The sequence below is a fragment of the Magnolia sinica genome, chromosome 17 (genome assembly GCF_029962835.1).
Source record: "Magnolia sinica isolate HGM2019 chromosome 17, MsV1, whole genome shotgun sequence".
Lineage (NCBI taxonomy): Eukaryota > Viridiplantae > Streptophyta > Magnoliopsida > Magnoliales > Magnoliaceae > Magnolia > Magnolia sinica.
In genome coordinates, this window is record NC_080589.1 from 137883 (window position 1) to 160030 (window position 22148).

Sequence of the window (22148 nt, forward strand, 5' to 3'; positions counted from 1 at the left end):
ATACAAATAATATTTGGCCATTCAGATAGACCAACTATTGGGGCGGGCGCCAAGGATTGCTAGGGCATGTTTGGTGGTAACAATAGTTCGGAAATGCTTATTTAGGACACTGATTCCATCCTGCCTCCATGATGTATGTGCTTCATTCGTGCTGTTCATTCATTTTGCCAAATCATTTTAGTCGTATGTCTCCAAAAATGAGCCTGGTCCAAGGCTCGAGCAGACCACACACTGGGTATTATGTAGAAGTTTTGATCAAGCTGATATTTGTGTTTTCCCTTCATCCACGTCTATGTGACCCTATGATAGGTTTGGATGAAACACTCCTACCCTGGATAATTTATCCAGTTCTATTGGGTCTACTGTGATGTGTGGGTTTTATCCTTTTTTCTATATCAATTTAGGGTACAAGCCTGGAATGGGGGCAGATCCAAAGCTCAAGTGGACCATGCCATAGGAAGCAGCAGTGATGATGACACCCACCCTAACTTTCCTAGAGGTTGTAATGTTTATTTGCCATCTAACCTGTTTATAGGGTCATATAGACCTAGATAAAGGGAAAACAAAAATATAAGCTTCATCCAAAAATTTCTGCAGAATAAGTTTTTAATGGTGCGCGATCAATCCCCAATTATTAAAACTTAGCTCATTACTACTATAGCATCACCTCATCCTAGTGATGCTTATCGAATCACATGTTAATGTGCTACCAGTTCACTGTTCATCTTTAGGCTTCTAAATGGACCATACCCTCAGCTTTAGATGTCATTCATGTGCCAACCTGTACGTGTGCCATGCCATGTCGGCCGTATATGCTCAATCTCTCCATATTCAACACTGTAAATCTTACAGTGCTGAACATGGAGTGGTTGACCATAAGAAAATGGTACCCATCTATGATTTACAACTTAAAAAGAGTGGTTGGTATGCAAAGATGGATGGACAAAATCGTTAGAAGAAGATTACTCCTGTGGATTGCTGTGATTTTTGACGGTCCAGATAGGTGATGTGGATACTAAACTGTCCAAATGCAATTAGGTGCATAGAAAGGCTTTGATACACTTGGCCACACTAGATTATTTCTCCTGACAAATACCAACGAAATACTTAGCAAAGGATAGCATCATAGACCTAGCAACATGACTATGTTACTACTAGAAACAAGACCCTTACTAGTCACCTTTTCTCTACCCACTCGCTAGATAGCCAAAACATGGACAGTGCTAATTGATCGTATTGGAAAAGGACCGTCCATCACACGAGTCATACCTTTGGTTCCCTTATCTCCTCACAATCACTTTGATCCAACGATCCTAAGCATTTGATCAATGGTCAGAAAAAGACTTGTCCAAATTAGTTATATTTGTTTGTTTGGACTATTTCATCATGTGGGTCCTGTCTTTAATTGTTCATAACACTTTAATAATCACTTTTGATGTGACCATTCTAACCATTCGATCATGATCACTTGATCAATGGTTCAGAAAATGGACTGTCCAAATATATGTTTGTTTTGGACCATTCCATCATCATGCCCCGCCTTTGATTTCTCAGGACACTTTATAATCACTTTGTTGTGGCCATTCTAACCATTCGATCAGTGGCTAGAAAATGTGGATGTTGCCCACCGATCGTGCTGGAAAACAAGGCTTTGTGATCTTCGAGGGAGGATTTGCCTATTGTGCTTGGGTCTCCGTGCTTGTATCTGGACCCATGTCTCAGTGATCCAATGTGACCTTATGATTTGTGTTTTATCCACACTATCCATGATTTGTGTTTTATCCACACTATCCATCCATTTTGAAAAATTATTTTGGCAGATGAGCCTAAAAATGAGTCAGATCAAATGCTCAAGTAGAGCATATATACCACACGAAACAATGGGGATTAAATGCCTTCAGTTGAAAACCTCTTTGGGCCACATAAGTTTTGGATCAAGTTGATATTTATGTTTTTTTTTAATCCATTCAGGTATGTATGACCTTATGAGCATGTTGGATGGCAAGCAAACATTACAATGGGCCTTAGGAAGGGTTAAACAGTGGGAGTCACTTTCACCTGCTTCCCTTGGTGTGGTCTACTTGTCCTTTCGATCTACCTCCTTGGATTCATGCATTCAAATGACCTTTCAAAATAGATGAAAGGCATGGATAAAGCATATACATCAAGATGGGCCCCACAGAGTCCCTGGCATGACCATATCTAACTAGGTCATAGTGGGATTAGTACCCAATCGCATCCCTCGTGTTGATGTGTTAGGTGCCATGGGGCCCAACGTGATGCACGTGTTTTATACTCAAGCCATCCATTCGGATTTCTAGTTTAGCATGAACCCAAAAAAGTAGGGTGTTAATGGGCTGGGCCTGAGCCTAAAAATTCAAAATTTTGAGTAGGGCCAACCTAACTGCTTGGCCTAAAACAGTTCAAAATCCAGATTGTGTTGTTGATAGATGTCTTTAATCTGTACAGTCTGTCAATGACAGGTTCAATATCATCGAGCAAGTTTCGATGCCATCGAAGTCGGCTCGATATCATCGAGTATTTTCCAAATTTCCTCTATTAGTTGCTGGATATTTTAGTGTCATTTTTCGATGACATTAAGGAGTGTTCGATGCCATCGAAGCTGGGTGGAGCAATCGAAGGTTTTTGAAAAATCCATGTTTTGTTGTTGGACGGTTTTGAAAGTTGTTCGATATCATCGAAAGGAGTTCGATGACATCGAACAGTTTCATGCAGAATTTTGCAGATCCACCAGATTTGTGAAATTTATTTCCGATTTCATTTGGGATTCTTTCCAAGGCTATATATATGGGTGTAAATGGGATTGAGATGTATTTCAAAGATTTCTAAATCGTTCTACGGTTTCAAATGGGTGTAACAAGGGTGAGATTCGAGGTTGTTCGAATCGGGTAAACTCTTTCTCTTTGTAATTTCTACTTTCATAGTGATCATTTGTCGCTTTGTGCAAAGGTTTTTTCTCGAAAGGATTTTTCCACATTAAATCATTGTATTTGCTTGGTGTTATTGGATTGATATCCTAGATTCATCTTTGTGTGCTTCTGCAATCCCCCAATAGGCTGAGACCTAATCAGGTCCAGCACATTGACAACCCTAAAAAAAGCACAAAGCACATTAGAGATCATGAGCTCAAGTAGACGGCATACACACCAACTATTGAAAAGTTTATGGGCAAACAAAATGTTTATTTGTTATCCAGCCTATTGATAATGTCACCTAGGGATGAATGGAAAACACAAATACGAGCCTGATTTAAAACTTTTGTGTTCCCAAAGAAGTTTTAGCAGTGAGTGTTAGTATGGTCCACTTGAGCCTCATTTTTTTAGTTCATAAAGCATTTCTTAGGTTCGTACCCTAAAATGAGGGGGCAAAACGGACGAACAACATGGATATAAAACACATACGGCCCACTACCCTCCCACACATCAACACACCACCTCTAGCAACCCCACCTGATCCGGAAGCGGATTGCGAGTTCCACCACGAATTATATATTTTATTATATATTTTATCCACTCTTTCCATCCATTTTACCGCATAACTTTGGTGCTGGAACCCAAAAATGAAGCATATTCAAAGCTCAAATGGACCACACCACAGAAATAATATGAATTCAACGTTGAATTTTTTTTAAGGGCTATGGAAGTTTCGGATCAAGCTTATACTTCTGTTTTCACTTCATCCTTGTTATTGTGATCTTATGGATATGTTGGATGGCAAATAAATATCACTACGGGGCCTAACAAGGTTTCCATGGTGGAACTCATTATTCCCATTGTTTCTTATGTATGGTCCAGCTTTGGATATGCTTTGTTTTTGAGCTCAACATCTTAAATGAGTTGTAAAAACGGATGGATGGCGTAGATAAATCACATCGGATGGATGGCGTAGATAAATCACATCGGGCCAGCAGAATTTACTTAGTACGGTAGTAGCACACCGGGCGATTAGCTGGTGTACCACACACCACCCGAGACTTGTGTGTTGACGTCACCAAGTTCTGTTGGTCCCATCATGAAGCGTGAGTTATACCAAACCACCCGTCCACTTGGCTTGTAAGGCTTGAGCCAAAAAATAACACTGATCCAAAGATCAATTGGCCCACACTGTAAAAAGCCATGATTGAGACCATTTTCGGGATAACAGAAATTTTGGATCAACATGATATTTGTTTTTCCTTTTCATCCAGTCTGTCTGACCCTATGAGCAGATTGGATTGAGAATAAATATTATGGTGGGTCCTACGGTGAGAATTATTGTCCCCACTGTTATTTGTGGTGCCGTCCACTTGAGCTTTGGATATATAACTCAGTTTTTGGATTAAGATTTAAAATAATGTCATTAAATGTATTAACAGTGTAGATATAATAAATGCATCATTGTGAGGCCCATTTAACTTTGATCTCCTTTGAACCGTTTGTACGTATGTGGGCCTCACCATGACGTATGTATTGTATCCACGCCGTCCAGGCATTTGGAGAGATCATTTTAGGGTATGATCCAAAGAATGAGGTAGATCCAAGGCTAGGGTGGACCCCATCACAGAAAACAGTGGGGGAGTGTGACTCCCACCTTTAAACCTTCCCAAGGTCCACCATGTTGTTTATTTGAGATCCAACCTGTTCATGTGTTGAAAGAAGGGAAAACACAAATATTAGCTAGACTCATTCTTTGTATCACCCCCTGATATGGACTCTCCAATGTGGATCAAGAACATACATCAGGGTGGGGCCCACAGAACTTGGTGACGTTACTTCAGTAGCTAGTCTGGCTAGTCAATCTGTCAGTAGCTAATCCGCTTCCCATATTCGAACGGCACGTACCCACACCAGCTAGGTTGGTGGCGTATGGTACACCAGCCAATCCGCTTCCCTTGTCGGCCAGCTTAACAGACAGGGTACCCAGATCCAGCTGGTAGTGCCAGGAAGTGGATTGTGTGCCGCAGGGCTTTACCCAAAGACGGTGTGGCCCTTACAATGGGGACTAACTTGATATATGTATTCTAAATCCATGCCGTCTATCTATATTGGCTGATAATTTTAATACATGAACCTTAAAATGAAGTAGATACAATTCATAGGTGGACTGTATCATAGGAATCAGTCATGATTGGACGCTCTACCATTAAAAACTTTCTAAGATCTACCGCAATGTTTTCTTAATGTTTATTTTGCCATCCACATGTTGATAAGGTCACGTAAACCTGAATAAAGGGAAAAAATATATATCAGCTTGATCCAAAACCAATGTGGCCCATTAATGATTAATCACCAATGTTTCTTATGGTATAATCTACCTGAGAATTCGATCCGGTTCAGTTTTTGCCATCCTACAAAACAGATGGACGGCGTGGTAGTAGAATATAATGTGGACCGCATAATAAGGGCTTCACTGTCTTGGGTAAGCTCCGGGCCACACCTAACTCTCCCCAGGTGTGCCATAGACACATATAGGCGTGTGTACAGAGAAGGAAGAATCTTTTTTTGGCGGGTTCTTGCTATTTCTTAATGGGGATTTTACAAAATATCGTATTAGTCCTCGTTAACATGGTATTTACATTCTCATTATTTTTATTTTTTTAAGTTTTTAATAAGCTGTACCATTAATTTAAGTAATCATCCTTTCAATACCTCCACAAGTTGGGTGGCCAACAACATAGGTGGCTAGGGTGCACCCAAGCAACCGTGATGTGTGACGCTCAAATGACTACAGTGCATCACGGTATGTTAGGCCCAGAAACAGTGGATGGAGTGAGCTCACACTCCAATTTTTTTTTTCACTTAAAGTGCCATCTGAATGACAGATGGACTTGATTTTGGATACCATAACTATATTTTGGTATAGCATTTAATGGTTGAAACAGATCTTATAATATCAATACAGAAGACTTGGTAAAAATCTAATGTTTGGCTAAGGGTATTAGATGCGATCAGGTAGGATAGAATTACATTTGGTCCGTACAAATTGTTGGCTGGTGTACCACACACTAGCTATATAGCTGGTGTAGAAACTAGGGCCGAGTTGTACAAATGGTTCAAAGGAGATCAAAGTTATATAGGCCCCACGATGATGTATTTATTATATTTACACCGGTTCATCCATTTTTTGAGATTATTTTAGAGCATTAGAAAAGAAAATTAAATCATTTTCAAAGCTCAAATGGACCACACCAAAAATAGCAACGAGGATAATGATTTTCACTGTAGGGCCCACTATAACATTTATTTTCCATCCAATCTGTTAATAAGGTCATAAATACATGGATGAAAAGGAAAAACAAATTTCATATCGATCTGAAACTTCTATGACTCCCAAAAAGGTTTCAATGGTAGACGTTCAATCCCCCATTGCTTTTTTGGAGTGTGGTTTAATTGATCTTTAAATCTATCTTATTTTTTGGGTCAAGCCTCAAGATGAGCTCGCCAAATGAATGAATGGTTTGGATATAACACATACCTTATAATGGGACCCATAAAACTTACTGTCATCAATACACCAGTTATATAGCTGGTGTGTAGTACACCCACGTTTACATCATTTTGGGAGGACGAGAAAGGTTGGAATTACGTAGGATGGAATTGCATTTAATCCCATGCCGGATTTTCATGGATTTTCAAATCCATTACACGTGTGGGCCCGACATTGTGCATGCATTTATCCCTGCTGTCCATCCACATACACTATTTACACATGACATTCTGGTTATATATGTATATAAGTGAACAACATCCATTGTAAATTTGGTCTGTTGATTACAATTCCATGGTCCACCAAACATAATTTGGCTTAGTCTAATGTTTTCCAATAGCAATAATTTTATCCCAAATATAGAATTGGATGGCTAAAATAACATGGTATTTCCAAACATGCAATTATTGTCTAATACAATTCAATACCATTTTAATACACAGACCAAATATGCCATAAGGTAGAGACAATTCTCTTCCAAATTTGGCCCTGATCTAAACATGATATAAACATTATGATCGTCCGGCAGAGACATGCCACCATTGATTTTTAAATGTGTAATTCCTGTGTTAGACTTGGAGAAAAAAAAAAAAAGGCTAACCTGCGGTGAGCCATACCAATGAAAAAGTTAGTGCAGAGATGTCAACTCTTGAATTTTACAAGGCCCATTGAACTTATTTTATAAAATCCACTGCAACCATCACATAACACACTAAAATTTAGGCCCAGGGCTAAATATTTAAAAGCATGCTTGGTTCAGGTAGGACACATCAAATGAAATAGTTTGGAGGGTGTGAGTTACCCTATAGACTGCTTTCAATCATGTGGTCCACTTTAATTATGGTTGAGCTGATTGTTTGGCCCTCCGCCCAGAATAGGGTGACTCAACTTATGGGCAAGGTGGATTTAGCATAAACAACATGGTGGGGCCCACCCAAGCTAGGGGAAATTTAATTGGAAGGTACTCCAATGAAATATTGAAAACTGTACCAGGATGTAAATATCTGCAAAATTCTTTCTCAGTAAAGTTTTTATCGCCCACACATCTTTTCAAAAAACAAAAGTTTTACCGCCTATGCTTTCGCTTGGCGCCAAAAAACCCCGCCCATTGTATACCTCAGCCCCCCAACTTACATAGTAATATAAAATGCCCCCAGTCTCTTTCTCTCTCTGTCTCTCCCTTTCCTATTGAAGAAGAAGGCAAGGGAAAAAGGCAGGGATGGTAGTTGCATTGAAACCAGGCAAGTTCTATGGAAGCAGCCTGCCCAGGCCTCGCTTCTTCACTGACGTTAAACTCAATGGAGAGAGGGTCGATCCCCTGTTGCCTGTCCTCCATCCCTTCCTTTCTTGGGCTAATGAGGCTCACTGGTCCATGGGCGGCCTCAACTTCAAGCACCCTCGTCTCCTTGGTAAGATCGAGGGCCGCATCCAAAAGCTCCGCCACTATACCATTGATTTTTTACCCCAAAACAAGAAGGTTATCAACTCAACAGCAACAACGCCTGCCTCCTCCTCGTCCTCTGTCCTTGAGCAAGTGCCTGATGGCCTTCCCCGTAAGAGAGCTAGAAAGCTTAGTGATGAGTTTGATAAGGTTGCTTCTTCCCCCCAAGCGGAGGATGCTCGAAAGCGTAGGGTATTTGTTGCAAATGCTAAAATCTCATCTTCAAAGAAAGCTTCAACTTCTTTGGGTGAACACATGAACACCATAGATGTAGGGAAGCGCGGAAGGTGAGCCCTCAAGATCTAATGATCTACATGATGTTTGGAACCTTTATAAAGCAGAAGATTGACACTCCAACGGCCCGCCTATCTACTATTGGAGCAGATGGAACTATTCACACCTCTGATCCTACGGTATATAGTGGCCCCAGATCGCGATCTATGAATTAGATCGTCCCAAGGACAAGCTAGAATGGACAGACTCTCGTGCACAATATTTCTCTCTCCGTATACTCTCGGTATTTCGTATATGATGCCATTAACGAGAGAAGCTCATCCCTTTTTATAGGAAAGGAAGAGAGTTTGGATGAGACCATATCATCCGGTCTTATCCCTATCTCCTATCATAAATCAAATTCAAAATTGAATTTGAAATATAACTAAAAAGGAGAAAGGCCGGAAGATGCCTAAACTTATGGGACCCACCCACTAGTGATTGCTCACCAGTGGGCCCCACCGGCCTACATCCAACATCTCCCCCTCAATCACATTGTGGGATAGGCACAAAAGATTTGTCCATCTAACTTGCCTAATAACAATAAAAAACCAAACATCGCGATCAAAAGAATCAGAGGCGTGGGACCAGCTGGATCACCATAATCTTCTCACAGGTGCTTAAGTACTAAGTGACCACCTGACTAGTACTCAGTAACCCAAGCTTTGCAATGCCTGTCCTAGTCCACATGACCATACTGGATGGAGTTAACTCCCGACCTGGAGTACTCGGCCAACATACACACTTATCCAACTTATCGAGTTATTCTGAAAACTTGATTTTTCACAAACTTCGATTGAAACCAATTTAAAGTAATACTTATATATATATATATATATATATATATATATATATATATATATATATATATATATAGATATATATGCTTTTAAGAAAAAAATATTGTTTACAAAAGTCTAATAAAAACAACTGATACCTTTCGTCATTGTACACTAAAGTAGCGACACTCAATCTCATCCTCATATACACAAGAGAAGGGTAGCTAAGGACACAAAGAATCACCTACGGGACTGGCTACTCGTACGTTGCAATGATTAGATCGAATCAAAGCAATTTGTAGGTAATAGGTCCCAGCACGCGATTACAATCCACTTCGTAAAGTAGACAATACTAGGTGAATGTCGGGTCTACAATACGCAAGTCATTCCACATGAGGTACGACTCATCTCATAACCTCATAACTTGGCTTTAATTTCAGGCCATAACATTGATCGCATGTAACAGAATGGTGCGATTATGTTATTCGACTGTATCAGTCTCATCTACAATCTTTATAAGATTGTAGGCGGATACGACTCACTCATATCCTCATCCTCTATTATTCACAATAAAGAGAAATTCATACCTCAATGTATAAAAATAGCCCCAAATGTACCTCTCTTGTACATGCAAGGTTGGTCAACCCATGCGAGTGGGTGACCGGCCTGCCGACAAAAATAGAAATCCCACATGATTTCAAGCCAATCTCTCTACTACATTCTGAGGAAACGCACTATTAACAGCCGTCTACGTCCTTAATAGAGTCTCATCCAAATCCATTCCTAAGACACTATATGAGATGTGGTCTGGGAGGACTCCTTCTCTAGCCAACCTACGTCCTTGGTGATCTTTAGGATATGTTTTGCTACCTACTCTGCATAGAGGTAAACTTGATAGTAAAACCATTGAATGCGTGTTCATAAGGTACCATATGCATCCAAAGGGATACGTTCTAGTTTATGAGGACCATGTACGATGGATTGAGATAGAATCCCGAGACGTTACCTTCGTTGAAGATAAATACCCAAGCCGAATGAAACAAAAGGTTCCAATAGAACTTTTTGAAATACCCAATGTATCTCAGGAGAGTGAGAGTTCTACTCCTCAAGATGAAGATGCTCTTATAGTTCACCAGGACAGTGGGAGGACATCTCAGTAGGTTCCTGAGTTACGTCGAAGCGAAAGAGGATTGATTCTCCGAAGATACTTCGATATTGAGAGGCAAACATTCTCTTGCGTTGCAATTGATGATGATGAACCTGATTCATATCAGGATGCATTATTATCTTCTAACTCGGCCGATTGGGTAAATACTATGGACGAAGAGATCGCTTCCATGAAGAAAAATAAAGTCTGGGAACTTGTTGGTCTACCTTCCAATCGCAAAGCGATAGGTAATAAATGGGTACTTAAGATCAAAAGAAAGGCAGATGATACAATGGACAAGTATAAAGCACGATTAGTTGCTAAAGGTTTTACACACCGATTAATATGGACAATGTTTGGACAGTGCTGGACAATGTTTGGAGTGCTTATCATCATTAGTGGGCCATGTGCCCAATAGAATGATAGTGTACAGTGACACACATGTTAAACCTACCACTATTGAAATGATTTTAGGTGTAATCCAAGCTCTCACCGTGGATTGCAAACCCCCTCAAAGAGGGGATTTGAAACCCCCTGTATTTGAAACCCCCAGTTGCTTTATCCCTCCAAACAATTGGGGGATTTAAAACCCCCTCCAATCCACGGTGCCAAATGACCCCTTAAGGGCTTTACAGGCTTTAAAAAAAATTACAGCTTTTAGCTGTAAATTGAAACTTAAAACCATGTTTACATTTACTTGCAATTGAAATTCAAGCAAACAACTATTTATTTCAAATTCCTGCCCTTATCCACCATCTCCCCTTCCAATTAGCTCTCTCTCTCTCTCTCTCTCTCTCTCTCTCTACCTATCTTGATGGGCTGTTTTGCTTTTGGAAAGACTCGTGATCAAATTATTCATATTTTTGTTTTTGTCCACTTGTATACCATCAATCTTTTGCTGGTTATGCATTTATGGATGCCTAACTCATGTTCTCTCTTCTTTTTTAAAATTTTCATGGAATCACCTTTTCAAACCAGTCATCTATATCTCCAGATCATTAGAAATGGGCCCCTTTTTTGTTTCATCTCGCAGTAGTCATTCTAATCTACACCTTTCTGTGTTGCCTTTTATGTGTTATGCATTTTATATAGATGCGGATTGTTCATTTGTCAAGTATTTTTTTCAGTTATAGATTTGCTCAGTCATCTTAAAATGTTAAGCCGCAAGTAAAATTATATTTAGCAATGCTCTTGCACTTTGTTTTATTTTATAGTGACATTGGAACTTACAAATGAGACACAGACTGCTCATTTGGCTGGACTTATTTTGGCCATGTATATGAAATATGCATCAAACCACTACCTCCGTGTAAGTGTTCTACCTGTCCAATATTAATTGCAGGTTCTGATCATGTATAAGACACATCATAGCACTTCTATTGCAAGCGTTCTACCAGTCACAAATACAGGTTTTTTTTTAATTACTAAATGTGGGTTTTTTAGAGTTTTGTATTTGAATTATTGAAAACTTATAGTTAACTATATTTTTCTTACTGTGTTTTGTGGTTAATTGTCTGTATTTAATAATTTCTCCTAATAAAAGCGCATTCGAATTAGAAAACCCACTTCCCCTAATAGAAAGGCATTTGAATTAGTGAAATCACTTCTATGGTCCATCTAATGCTTAATTTAGTGCAAGGATCAACCTCAGATTTTATTGATATAGGATTAACTCAATGATCTTTTAAATGATGCCCTTATATATCACTCAACGATTTTATAGGGATTTACTTTTCCAAGCTTTATCAGCCATCAATACCTAATTACAGGCTGTAAACAATTTACAAGTTATCCAAACACAAACAACTGTTTACTTGCAAACAAATAACAGTTTAAAGCTAAATAAGATAGGTTGTAAACACTTTGTGCCTGTAATCCAATTATAGTTTACAAATTCTACAGGCATCCAAACAACCCTTAAGAATTTGTTTTCCATTTCCATGCCATTTCCCAAAAAATGGGATATTAGTTTTCAAAAGAAAGTCAATGAACCAATTTATAACTGCTGACCGAAAATTAAGCGACCACAAACCAAAGACAAATTTTCATATGAAGATTTCGTGTGGATTTAGTGTTTGTTTACCATATCCATGGAATAGTTTCAATGAAAACAAACACTCTTAATTCTAATCAGATGGAAATGGGAAGAGATTGCTCAAGGTTTCTCCCAAATTTGGATGCTTCTTTCACGGGGCTGGCCTAAGCTTAAGCTGACATTTTTTTCCCAAGAGCTGGGTTTGGGGTAAAAAATTCAAGCCCATTTGTCAATCAGGTCAGGCTCGAGCTTATATAAAGGCCTGTCAGCTTAGCTTGCAACTAGCCTGACCTGGCCCATTTAAGACTTTTAAGGACATTTTTTGTATATGCCATTCCAATATATTTGGAATATTCAAAAGTTCCACCCTGTTTAATGGCTAATCTCTGGATCCTTACTCTTGCTCGGGTGGTAGACTCTCAAGAGTTTCAACACCCGGTCAAGGGTTCGAGCATCCATAGGTGGTGAAATTCCACTAGCGTGAGTGTGTGGGGGTGTGTGTGCGTGTGTTAAAAAAAAATAAAAATTTAAATGGCTAATCTCGTCAGGAAACTTTATTGAAAGCAATTAACACCATGCAGAGAGAGAGAGAGAGAGAGAGAGAGAGAGAGATCTTTAATGTCCTACCAATGAGCAGAACTAGGTCCAAGTCAAGAGTCTTTAACATGTGATAAGTCTGTATGTACATGAAGATTTCTATTGATTGAAAAGCCATTTGCTAAAATCCAATCAATCCCTGGATTGATAAAGTCACTGGAAATGATATCCATTTATTTCTCAAAGGTTGGAATCTGCTTCATTTCAGTGAGTCCTGCTGGAAGGATGTGATTTCAACCTGTAAAGTTTTGCTCTCTGACAGGGTCCAGTTGGAAATTTGGCTTCTTTACCACATACAGTTTCAGCAGCTAGGGCACTCACAACATTTTTTGGGTTGGAGTACAACATGCTGCAAATAAATAACAACAAAATGTTCAAAAGCCCTGCAGATGAGAACACTCGGAAAAGTAACTAGTGCAGTCGGAGGATCTCTTTAAAAATATGCTGAGTTAAGAACATATCACCTTTATCTGGGTCCTGTTATAGGTATATGTGATGTGGACAAATCCATCACTGCTCTGGATCACAGCAGGATATGAAAATTCCATGTCCAAATTATTCTCCACTGTCATTATGTTGCACCAAGTATCACCATCATCTGCTGAATGAGCCACTTTGAGCACTCCTCTTGAAATTGTGTTGTACGCAAGTAGGAGATGGCCATCATTGAGCTTAACTCCATCGATGCCTGGTATATACACCTTAAAGTGTAAGCTAACCATTGAAACATTAAAATGACACAAAGCATTCATTTTGCCATGCACAAGTTAAGGTTAGGATAATCTGCCAACCTGAATTTGGGTTAGGAAGCTCTGTAGGCTCTGCATAACTCCAGCTCAACCCCCCATCGAGGGATTCTGACATACAAATTCTGCCTATAGCTTCAACTGATCGCAATAGAATGCGAAGTGTCCCGTTCGCAGTCTGGTAAGGAACAGGTTGAATCACACTCAAAGGTTCATCTTGGACGTATATCGGCCCATACTTCTTCCATGAATGTCCAGAATCTGTTGTAACCTGTACCATGCAAGTCAAAAGACATGGAAACATCGAATATCAGCTACAATGCAACTCGCATTTATTCTTTTTCTTTTTCCTTTTTTTTTCCCCTTTTACAATCAGAAAAATGCTAGCCACCAAAAGAATTTTGTTGTATTTAAATTACCTCCATCCATGCACCCCAAGAATTCCAGCTTTCTACAGATGACCCGCAAAGCAGGTGGCCATTATTCAGCAAGATAGGCTGAGAAACAGAGAAAGGATATGCTTGTCACATGGCTAATATTCAGTATGACTATTTCTAATACAGCCAAAATGAATTAGTGCCATACCTTATTCTTTATTGGTCCTAATATACCAGGCGGAAGTTGTTCTCTATCTGACCAAGTTATACCACCATCAAATGACCGTTTCATACATCCACTCCACCTAAAGTTCGACGTTCCACCAGCAATTACAACCAATAAAAAGTATAGGTTAAACAGTAACTAAAGGCCCTGTTTGGTAGACGCCTAAAATTGAGTTCATCTCATTTTACTTAAAAGTAATTATATATTAGAGATCTTGATAGATCTCTGACGCATAATTACAGTTAACCTCAACTCATTATGCATCATACTTACTGTGAACTAAAATGAGATGAACTCGTGTTTAGGCATCTACCAAACAGGACCTTATTGTGCAACGAACATCTCAGAAAACTAGGAACGTCTATATGCACATGATATATAAGATGCCTGTTATTTTGAAATATCCTGAACGGCTACAAGGCAACTCACTAAAAAAAAAAATGACTCTCTCTCTCTCTCTCTCTCTCTCTCTCTCTCTCTCTCTCTCTGAATAGTACACCGGTGATGATCAGGCTCTATAGATCCTAACACAAATTGCCATAAGCAGTGGATGGGTAACCACGTTTTAGAAAGAGGTGGTGAACCATTTTTGTAGTCTAGCCCAAAAGAAAAACCAACATGCTCAATTCGCTACTTTTCTTAGGTTTGGGTTCTTAGGTTTGGGTCGGTTCCGAGTCTAGGAGGGGTCCATTTTAGTATGACCTAAATTGGACACATTTAAAAATTGTCTAGATTGTGTCGGTTTGGTTGATTTTAAGAGGACCCAGATCCATTTTAAAATTAGGATTGAGCTTTTGGAACTACCCCATGGATCTAAATTTTGGACCCAGATCAACTAATTGTTGGGTTGGGTAGGTGGGTCGAATGACCAGTCCAATGTACAAGCGGAGCCAAAAATGGCCAAGTCCATGGAATAGCCTTTTTAAATGTTTAGGCTGTGGCACACACGTGTCACATGGAATATTGTGTAAAAGGTCAATGGTGAGATACTCTCATAGTCATGGCATGTAGTTTTCCAAAATGATGGGGCATATGTAGGGACTGGAGAGTGAACTCAGAGACGGCTTTGTGGCAACGCCACATAAGTGTACCATGGCATGCCATAATGATGGGACATGATGCCATGTAGAGAGTGATCGTAGGATGCCATGTGTGCATATGGAGTGCCTCTCGAAAGGCCTAGACGACCAGAATTTGGTGGCAATGATTGAAAATCATGATTTCTGAGAAAGCCAAATTATTGCATTATTCTGTTTCTATTGTTACTATAATCATTAAGTAAATTGGTGCAAGTTGAAGGCTCTAAAAGGGCAAGGGGTAGGCCCGAAAGGACATGGGTGGAGATAGTAAGAAAAGACAATGACCTATGATCTAACTGAAGTTATAGCCCTTGACAAAGTAGAATGGCATAAAAGGATTCATGTAGCTAACCTCAATTAGTGGGGATTACAACTTAGAAGAAGATGATGACAACGACAACCATAACCTTTAGTCTTAAGAAAAGAGGTAAGAAGTTAATATTACTTGCAAGCATTGCATCACCAAGCCAAATAACAAATGAATCTTATGTGCAATGCAACAGAACAAGGAGGATGGCAATGAAGATACTAAATACGTCTGGTATTGATGTTCAAGATCCTTGATGCGCATCAAAATGTTTCATTATTAATCAACTTGCTTTTTGGAAACCATGAATTGATTTCCCCATTTGGATTGACTTGATCACTCATCACACAATTGAGTTCATTAATTAATACCTAAATGACAGATGTGGATGTAAAATAAATATTTACGAACATATTTTCCTGATCTTCTTGATTGTTTTCTTTGTAAATATTCTAAACTATTTAGAATGAATCTTAAGATATTTGATATGATTTGTGATTGGATTTGACCCACATTGAGATTTACGAGCTGAATTCGATGATGGGAACACTAGTAAAAGTTGAAATTATGAGGCAATAAGCAATTAAAAGCAAACATCTCATTTGAAATTTCATCCTGGAACTAATGATGATAAGATTGATAGTGAAATGCATCGAAGAATGAGTGGGGAAATTTGGATTGCATATTAAAAGCCAATTCAAGATGGCTATTTCATCACATAGAGAATATCAAACAGATGAAACATGAGCTAAGAATTTATTGAAGAGTCAAGAACTCACTTTTGGACCTCTTGGCCAATTTTGTAGAAAAGGAGCAACTCATTGGAAGGAAGCTTAAATAAAACTGGATTCCACATTGGAACACCAGGTTCTTCATCAACTGCCTCAGGGTCATGCCAGCAACCATCCTGCACAGGTCATTTTTATTTTTTTACGCTAAAGTTTCCCTTTTAAAAGGCTCTACATTGGAAACAAATGGGACAAGAAAATTTCCATTCTAACATCAACGAACTTCTATCCATTTTCATATCAAATAGTAAATTTCAATACTATAGAAAGCTCAATTTGATGGATGTTTAGGTTGTAGATGCATCAAGCTAGAAAAGGTTATAAAAAACAACAACGATCTAATGATTCAAGAGAACACTAAGTTAATGCTTGAAATCCTTCAGTACAAGCATATGTATTTTAGATTTCTCATGCTGATGAACAAAAGCACAAAGGATTATGCATGTTGCCCATTGAAGGTCAAACGACTAGTATCCAACAGGCCATTTCATACACATTCACATCATTGGGAAGCCATCATGAAACATTTCTGATTTTCTTTTGTTCTTTTCTTTGTGAGCAACACTTCTTATTTTCTACTAAATAAGAAGTAAAGATAGCAAATTGACCTCGCCTTGTGTCTCGTTATTAAATCTGTTATCATGTCATTGAATGTTCGTACCATACCTTGTGAAATCGAAAGAAAATACCCTAAACTAGCTATGTAGTTTATTGAATCGGTTGGCAGTTCATGGTATGATACTGTGAACTTGGGAGTGAATGAGACCATGGTGAACTTGCATGATCAAAAGGTTGGGTTCACTTTGTGACTCAATAAAGTCTGCGATGTGGCTCGCATGAGTTTAGCAATCTGTTTAGTTATTTGATCATCATCATCATTATCATCTAAGCATTATACCAACTAATTGGGGTTGGCGACAAAAATCCTATTCCACCATTCCCCCCTATCAAGGACCCTATCACACGTCATCAAAATCTTTTCTCACTGCGTCTACCCACAACCTTTTAGGCCTTCCCCTATCCCTTTTAGAGCCTTCAACTTGAAGCAACTTCTTAGGGCAGTTCTTGGTCTCTATTGCCCTTCATCCATATTAAAATCCTCATTTCAGCTACTCCTAAGTTCCCTCAAATGCATCATTTGTAATTCTATCCTTCCTAGTCTTGCCCTTCATCCATATTAACATCCTCATTTCAGCCACGCTCATCTGATGAACATGTTGTTCCTTGACTATCCAACATTATGTGCCATAAAGCATGGCCAGTCTTATAGTTACCCTATAAAATCTTCCCTTCGATTTGATTGGTAAGCAACAATCATAGAATAATTCTAGATGCACATTTCCACTTCATCCACCTAGCTCTAATTCTTTTTATGAATACTGGTTTTCCAATTACTTGGGATAAGCCTTAGAAGAAGAAGAAGAAGAAGATGATGATGATGATGATGATGATGAATACTGATTTTATACAAGTAAAAAAAAAAAAAAAAAAAGGTGTCGCATTGTGAATATAGAAAGTTGGGATTTTAGAGCCTAATAATGAAATAATAATAATCAAAATTTCCATTATTAAAAGAAATTAATTGGTGGCATGTGGATTACAAACACTCACACACACTTTATTGATAAAGTAACAGAAAATTTAATAGGGACCCTGGTTTGCAATCTCTTAACTCATACAGGTGAGATAAGTACCACATTAATTTGCAAACCTTCATATTTCAAGTTCGAAGCAGGAAAGGGTGGATTTCACTCAAAATATAACCTGAAATGCAACCTAACAAGTTTGCCTCAGGCAAATCATGGGGCAAGCAATCATCATTCCAGAATATGCATGAGTAGCTAGACGTGAAAATTCCCTAAATCTCCTCTTTCTTCTTTTTTTCAACACAAAACAGAATGATGTTCCACATCTCCTAATCAATTGGTCAGTTGATTAAGTATGACCAAATATTTAATTGATTGTAAATAACAACGTGTGAACGAACGACTCTCGATTCTTATGAGTTACGACAGAGTATCGAATGATTTTACTCTCTCACCTTGTATCTCTGTAACCAAATCTTGACATCAGGTGCACCCTCTGAACTACCTCCAAAGTAGGCAACTAGAAGATGATCTTTTTCAACCTGCACAAAAAAGGCCAACATAAACACAATAGTGATATGGATGTAATCAAGAAAAAGTTGAATAGAGAAAAGAAGAAACCTCAACGATGGTGGAAGCATGGCAGCTGTTAAAAGGAACTGAATTTTGTTGGAAGGTGAATTCCTCCTTGACAGGCCTCCAAATGCCATGTTTACACTTATGGAAATGGGCGTCCTTGCTCATCCTCCCACTGACAAAGCTCCCAAATCCACCCTTGACTGCCTCTTTACTCCGCCTGTTTATTCATGTTTCTTTTTCAATCAACTAATTCTATTTTTAGTTAATTAACAGTGAATCAATCAGATAGAAAGATGGACCTAGCAAAAATGTCAATGCTGCTAGTGCTGCTGCTGCTCAACAACCTATCGACAGCAGAAACACCCAAGAGAGAGAAGAAGATAAAAATCAATACAGATTTCCATGGATTTCCAGCAGCAAACGACATTTAAGAATGCTTGAATGAGGGGAGGAGAGCTGAGATGGGTTTTCACAAATGCTGTAAATCCAAGCATATCATAATAGAGAGAGAGAGAGAGAGAGAGAGAGAGAGAGAGAGAGAGAGGGTCACCAACTCTCAACTAGCGGTCGTAGAAGAATCGGATGGAAGACGCTAAAACTCCATATCCGGTCCACCACGGATGGATGGTTGCATCTGTCTCTCACACTGTGGATTTGGATTCCCTGCTTCTTTTTAGGTTTACCTCTTTCGTGTTGCTATCGCTTTCACAGGAAGAGACAAACTCAGTCTCCGACAAAGAAAATAAGTGATACTCCACAGGAGTAATACCACCATCAGAGACTGGCAATGTGCCCCGGTGACCACATTGATCAATGGGCGAGATCTTTCACACCTACTACACATTCATCTCTTCAAGTGCCTTATTTTAGCATTTTCTTGAGCGGATGAAAAAATAAAAATATTTGCAAATTAATTAATGAAACTAACTACCAAATTGCTTGCTGGTATAATTAATCATACATTATAATATCTGAATATGCATTCATTAAATATTTGTTTTGGGAATCTTTTTTTATCAACATGAATGGACATTTTATATGTTATCACGTTATTGAAAGGTCCAAAGTTAAAGTTGGTAGAGATGCTGCTATCATTGTTTCAATAGAAACCCATGGGAAAACTGTTTACTCCCAAGTATAGGGTTGTGATGTAGTAATAAATTCGGTGAGACCGAGGTTGAATTCCAAGGGATTGATATCCGTATGTTGTCTGAAACTAACTAGAACTAAAACTATAATGAGATGAAATCTAATTCAAGTTGTAATTTGAGGAATAAGAGTGAAATACTAATCTAAAACTTAAGGAATTCAGAGGAAGGAAACTAGAGATTCAGAGTATCCACTTGTAGAGATCAGGGAGATCTTATGCCTGCTTCAAAAATCATAGAAATTAAACTGAACTTTCCCTGATATAATTTTAAAGAGATGAAAGGTATATGAATTAGAATGGATTCCATCACCAAACCATGCCCAGGAGACAAAGCAAACAACAGAATTAAACTAATGACCAACCAATCAACATGCTATGAAGGTTAGGCAGGGTACCATCATCCAACCATGCCCAGGAGACGATGGCGAACAACAGGACTTCCTGACGTCATAATCACAATAAGGAAAAAGAAATATTTAAAGCCATTGCAAACCCATTGTAATTTCAGTCACAACAGGCTATTAAAAACTAAAAATATTCCCATAATAAAATTAAATCAAAAATCCCTTCAATCTAAACAAAAGGCACACGCATAAATCCTCCTATCAAACTACGAGCTTCACCTCTTAGCCCTAGCTAAGAGGTTCAGCCAGACATGGATGGCTGGTTCTCTTAAAAATAAAATACCAAGTAAAATAAAAATAATAAGAAAAAGAAAAAGGGACGAACTCAACTTCTCTCTCTTGCAATCGTCTAAGCCCAAATCGTCAATCCCTGTCCTTCCTCCTCCCTCCCTCTCTCTTCTCTCTTCTATTTTATACACGTCAGGGGCCACTCGCGTGCGTAGCCTTTACGCACAGAAGAAAAAGGTGCAAAGGTTTTACGCACCGTAACAGAAAGCACGTAATAGAACTTACGCTGGATATTTGGTGGGGCCCACTTTAGCTGTCATTTGATAGATCCATACCGTTCATCATCTTCTCCTCAGAATTTCGTCTGGAGATGGTCTATTTTGATTGTCCGTTGATGTGGCCCAAGAAAGAATTACTGCTGTAACGGCCTTTGAATGGTCCCCTTAAGATCACTGTAGCAGATATGTATGCGTGTAAAGCTGAAAACGGTCAGAATGGTTCTGACCAGAAAGGGCGCCTCTATATGATGGACGGTTCAGATCGGACCTCCGATCATCACTAGTGGGCCAGGACAACTTGGAACCTCCGGTACTTTAGTACTGCGAAACAGAGCATCGCAATTGATGTTGTGACGATGGTGGGCCCCTTTATCGGACTCGACAGAGAAATCCACTCCGTTAATTGTAATATTCTCGAAAAACCAGGTGGGAATCACTATTTTTGGATCGAATTCGGTGTGGCCCATGAGATTATCTACTCCGCCGTCCATCTTGTGTTTGAACGGTAATCTGCCTGTCTGTACGTTCATGGGTCGAAAAGGACACCTAGGGAGGGTTACGTCTACCCAAGAGATTCAATGGACGGTCTGGATCATCCATTTGGATGATGAGTGGGCCGTATTACTGAAAAACGGACGGAGAGCGTCCGTCCGCTGTTACTTCGCAAGAAGAAGAAGAGTCAGCCCGTCTTTGACGACCGTCCGGTGAGCATCCAGCGCACCTAAGCACTATGCACACTCAAGTGCAGGTGCGGTCCACTATGATATTCTCAAGAAATCTGTACCGTCCATCCTTTTCCCCATCTAATTTAAGAAGTTAAGTCCAAAATTGAAGCGTATCCAAAGCTCAGGTGGGCCCCAAATCAAGGGTTTATGGGCTGATATGTCCGTTGGGACACTTGCATAGGGATTGAACGGATGAAATTTAACGTGTACGGTTTATTTATGGTCCTCGGGCGATGTATGAATTTTCGAGCTGAACGGATGGTGGGAACCCTGTGATCTTGTATTCTGGATGTCTTTCGGGCCACTTGAGCTTTAGTTTCTCGATTTTCTTGGATCCTTGGCGTGCAAATCTGTCGATCTTGGTCTCTTGGGGTCCATCGCTTGCCTTGGTGACTTCAGACCGTTAAATCCATGCTTTTAGTACCCTTTCCCGGTCCAGGCTCGTAAATACGCCCTGCATCACAAACACGATTAAATCGGGATTAAACAGTACTATGTTTGTAAATTCAAGCAATAACTGGGGTCTGATATGCAATATTTGACCCTCAACAAAAACACAAGATTGTGAAATTTGCAACAATCTTACTTTCGAGTTGGAGTTGGTTTTAAAGAAAAACAACTAATTTTCTTCCTTACTATAGCTTTTGCTCACAAGACATTTTTCAGGATAGGTATACAGGAGATGCAGGATGGAATGAGTAAATAACCGTTGTTCATCTCCACCATCCTTGAAAACTAATGGCACTTGAAGACCCCATGGATATCGTTGCTTCTACATTCCTCAACATAAACTGGCATGAACTTGCCGGAAGATAATGCAAAAATCAGATGGCTTGGATGATCCTATCTTCTGGTTAATCTGCTTCTTCTTGGATTCAAAACTTTTACTCCTGTTTTTTTTTCCTTTCCATTTTAAA

At 39.2% G+C, this 22148-nt stretch overlaps 2 protein-coding genes across 5 annotated transcripts; one reads left to right on the forward strand and one right to left on the reverse strand.

Moving 5' to 3' along the window:
• Nucleotides 1–7705: 7705 nt before the first annotated feature.
• On the forward strand, nucleotides 7706–8218 carry LOC131231725 (uncharacterized). The gene has a single exon (XM_058228027.1). The coding sequence runs from the start codon at nucleotides 7706–7708 to the stop codon at nucleotides 8216–8218; it is 513 nt and encodes a 170-aa protein (XP_058084010.1).
• A 4478-nt stretch (nucleotides 8219–12696) lies between these two features.
• On the reverse strand, nucleotides 12697–19254 carry LOC131230698 (uncharacterized). Of its 4 annotated transcripts, none has more exons than XM_058226628.1 (10): nucleotides 18997–19139; nucleotides 18746–18790; nucleotides 18489–18663; nucleotides 18323–18409; nucleotides 16273–16400; nucleotides 14090–14186; nucleotides 13924–14001; nucleotides 13550–13775; nucleotides 13223–13446; nucleotides 12697–13107 (listed from the first exon to the last, which is right to left on the reverse strand). In XM_058226628.1, the coding sequence occupies exons 3-10, from the start codon at nucleotides 18609–18611 to the stop codon at nucleotides 13060–13062; spliced, it is 1011 nt and encodes a 336-aa protein (XP_058082611.1). In that variant the 5' UTR covers nucleotides 18612–18663; nucleotides 18746–18790; nucleotides 18997–19139; the 3' UTR covers nucleotides 12697–13059. The 4 variants fall into 4 exon arrangements, with proteins under 4 accessions (XP_058082611.1, XP_058082608.1, XP_058082610.1 ...); XM_058226627.1 differs by having other exon boundaries at nucleotides 12700–13107; nucleotides 19001–19254; XM_058226625.1 differs by lacking the exon at nucleotides 18997–19139 and having other exon boundaries at nucleotides 12698–13107; nucleotides 18746–18948.
• Nucleotides 19255–22148: the final 2894 nt, after the last annotated feature.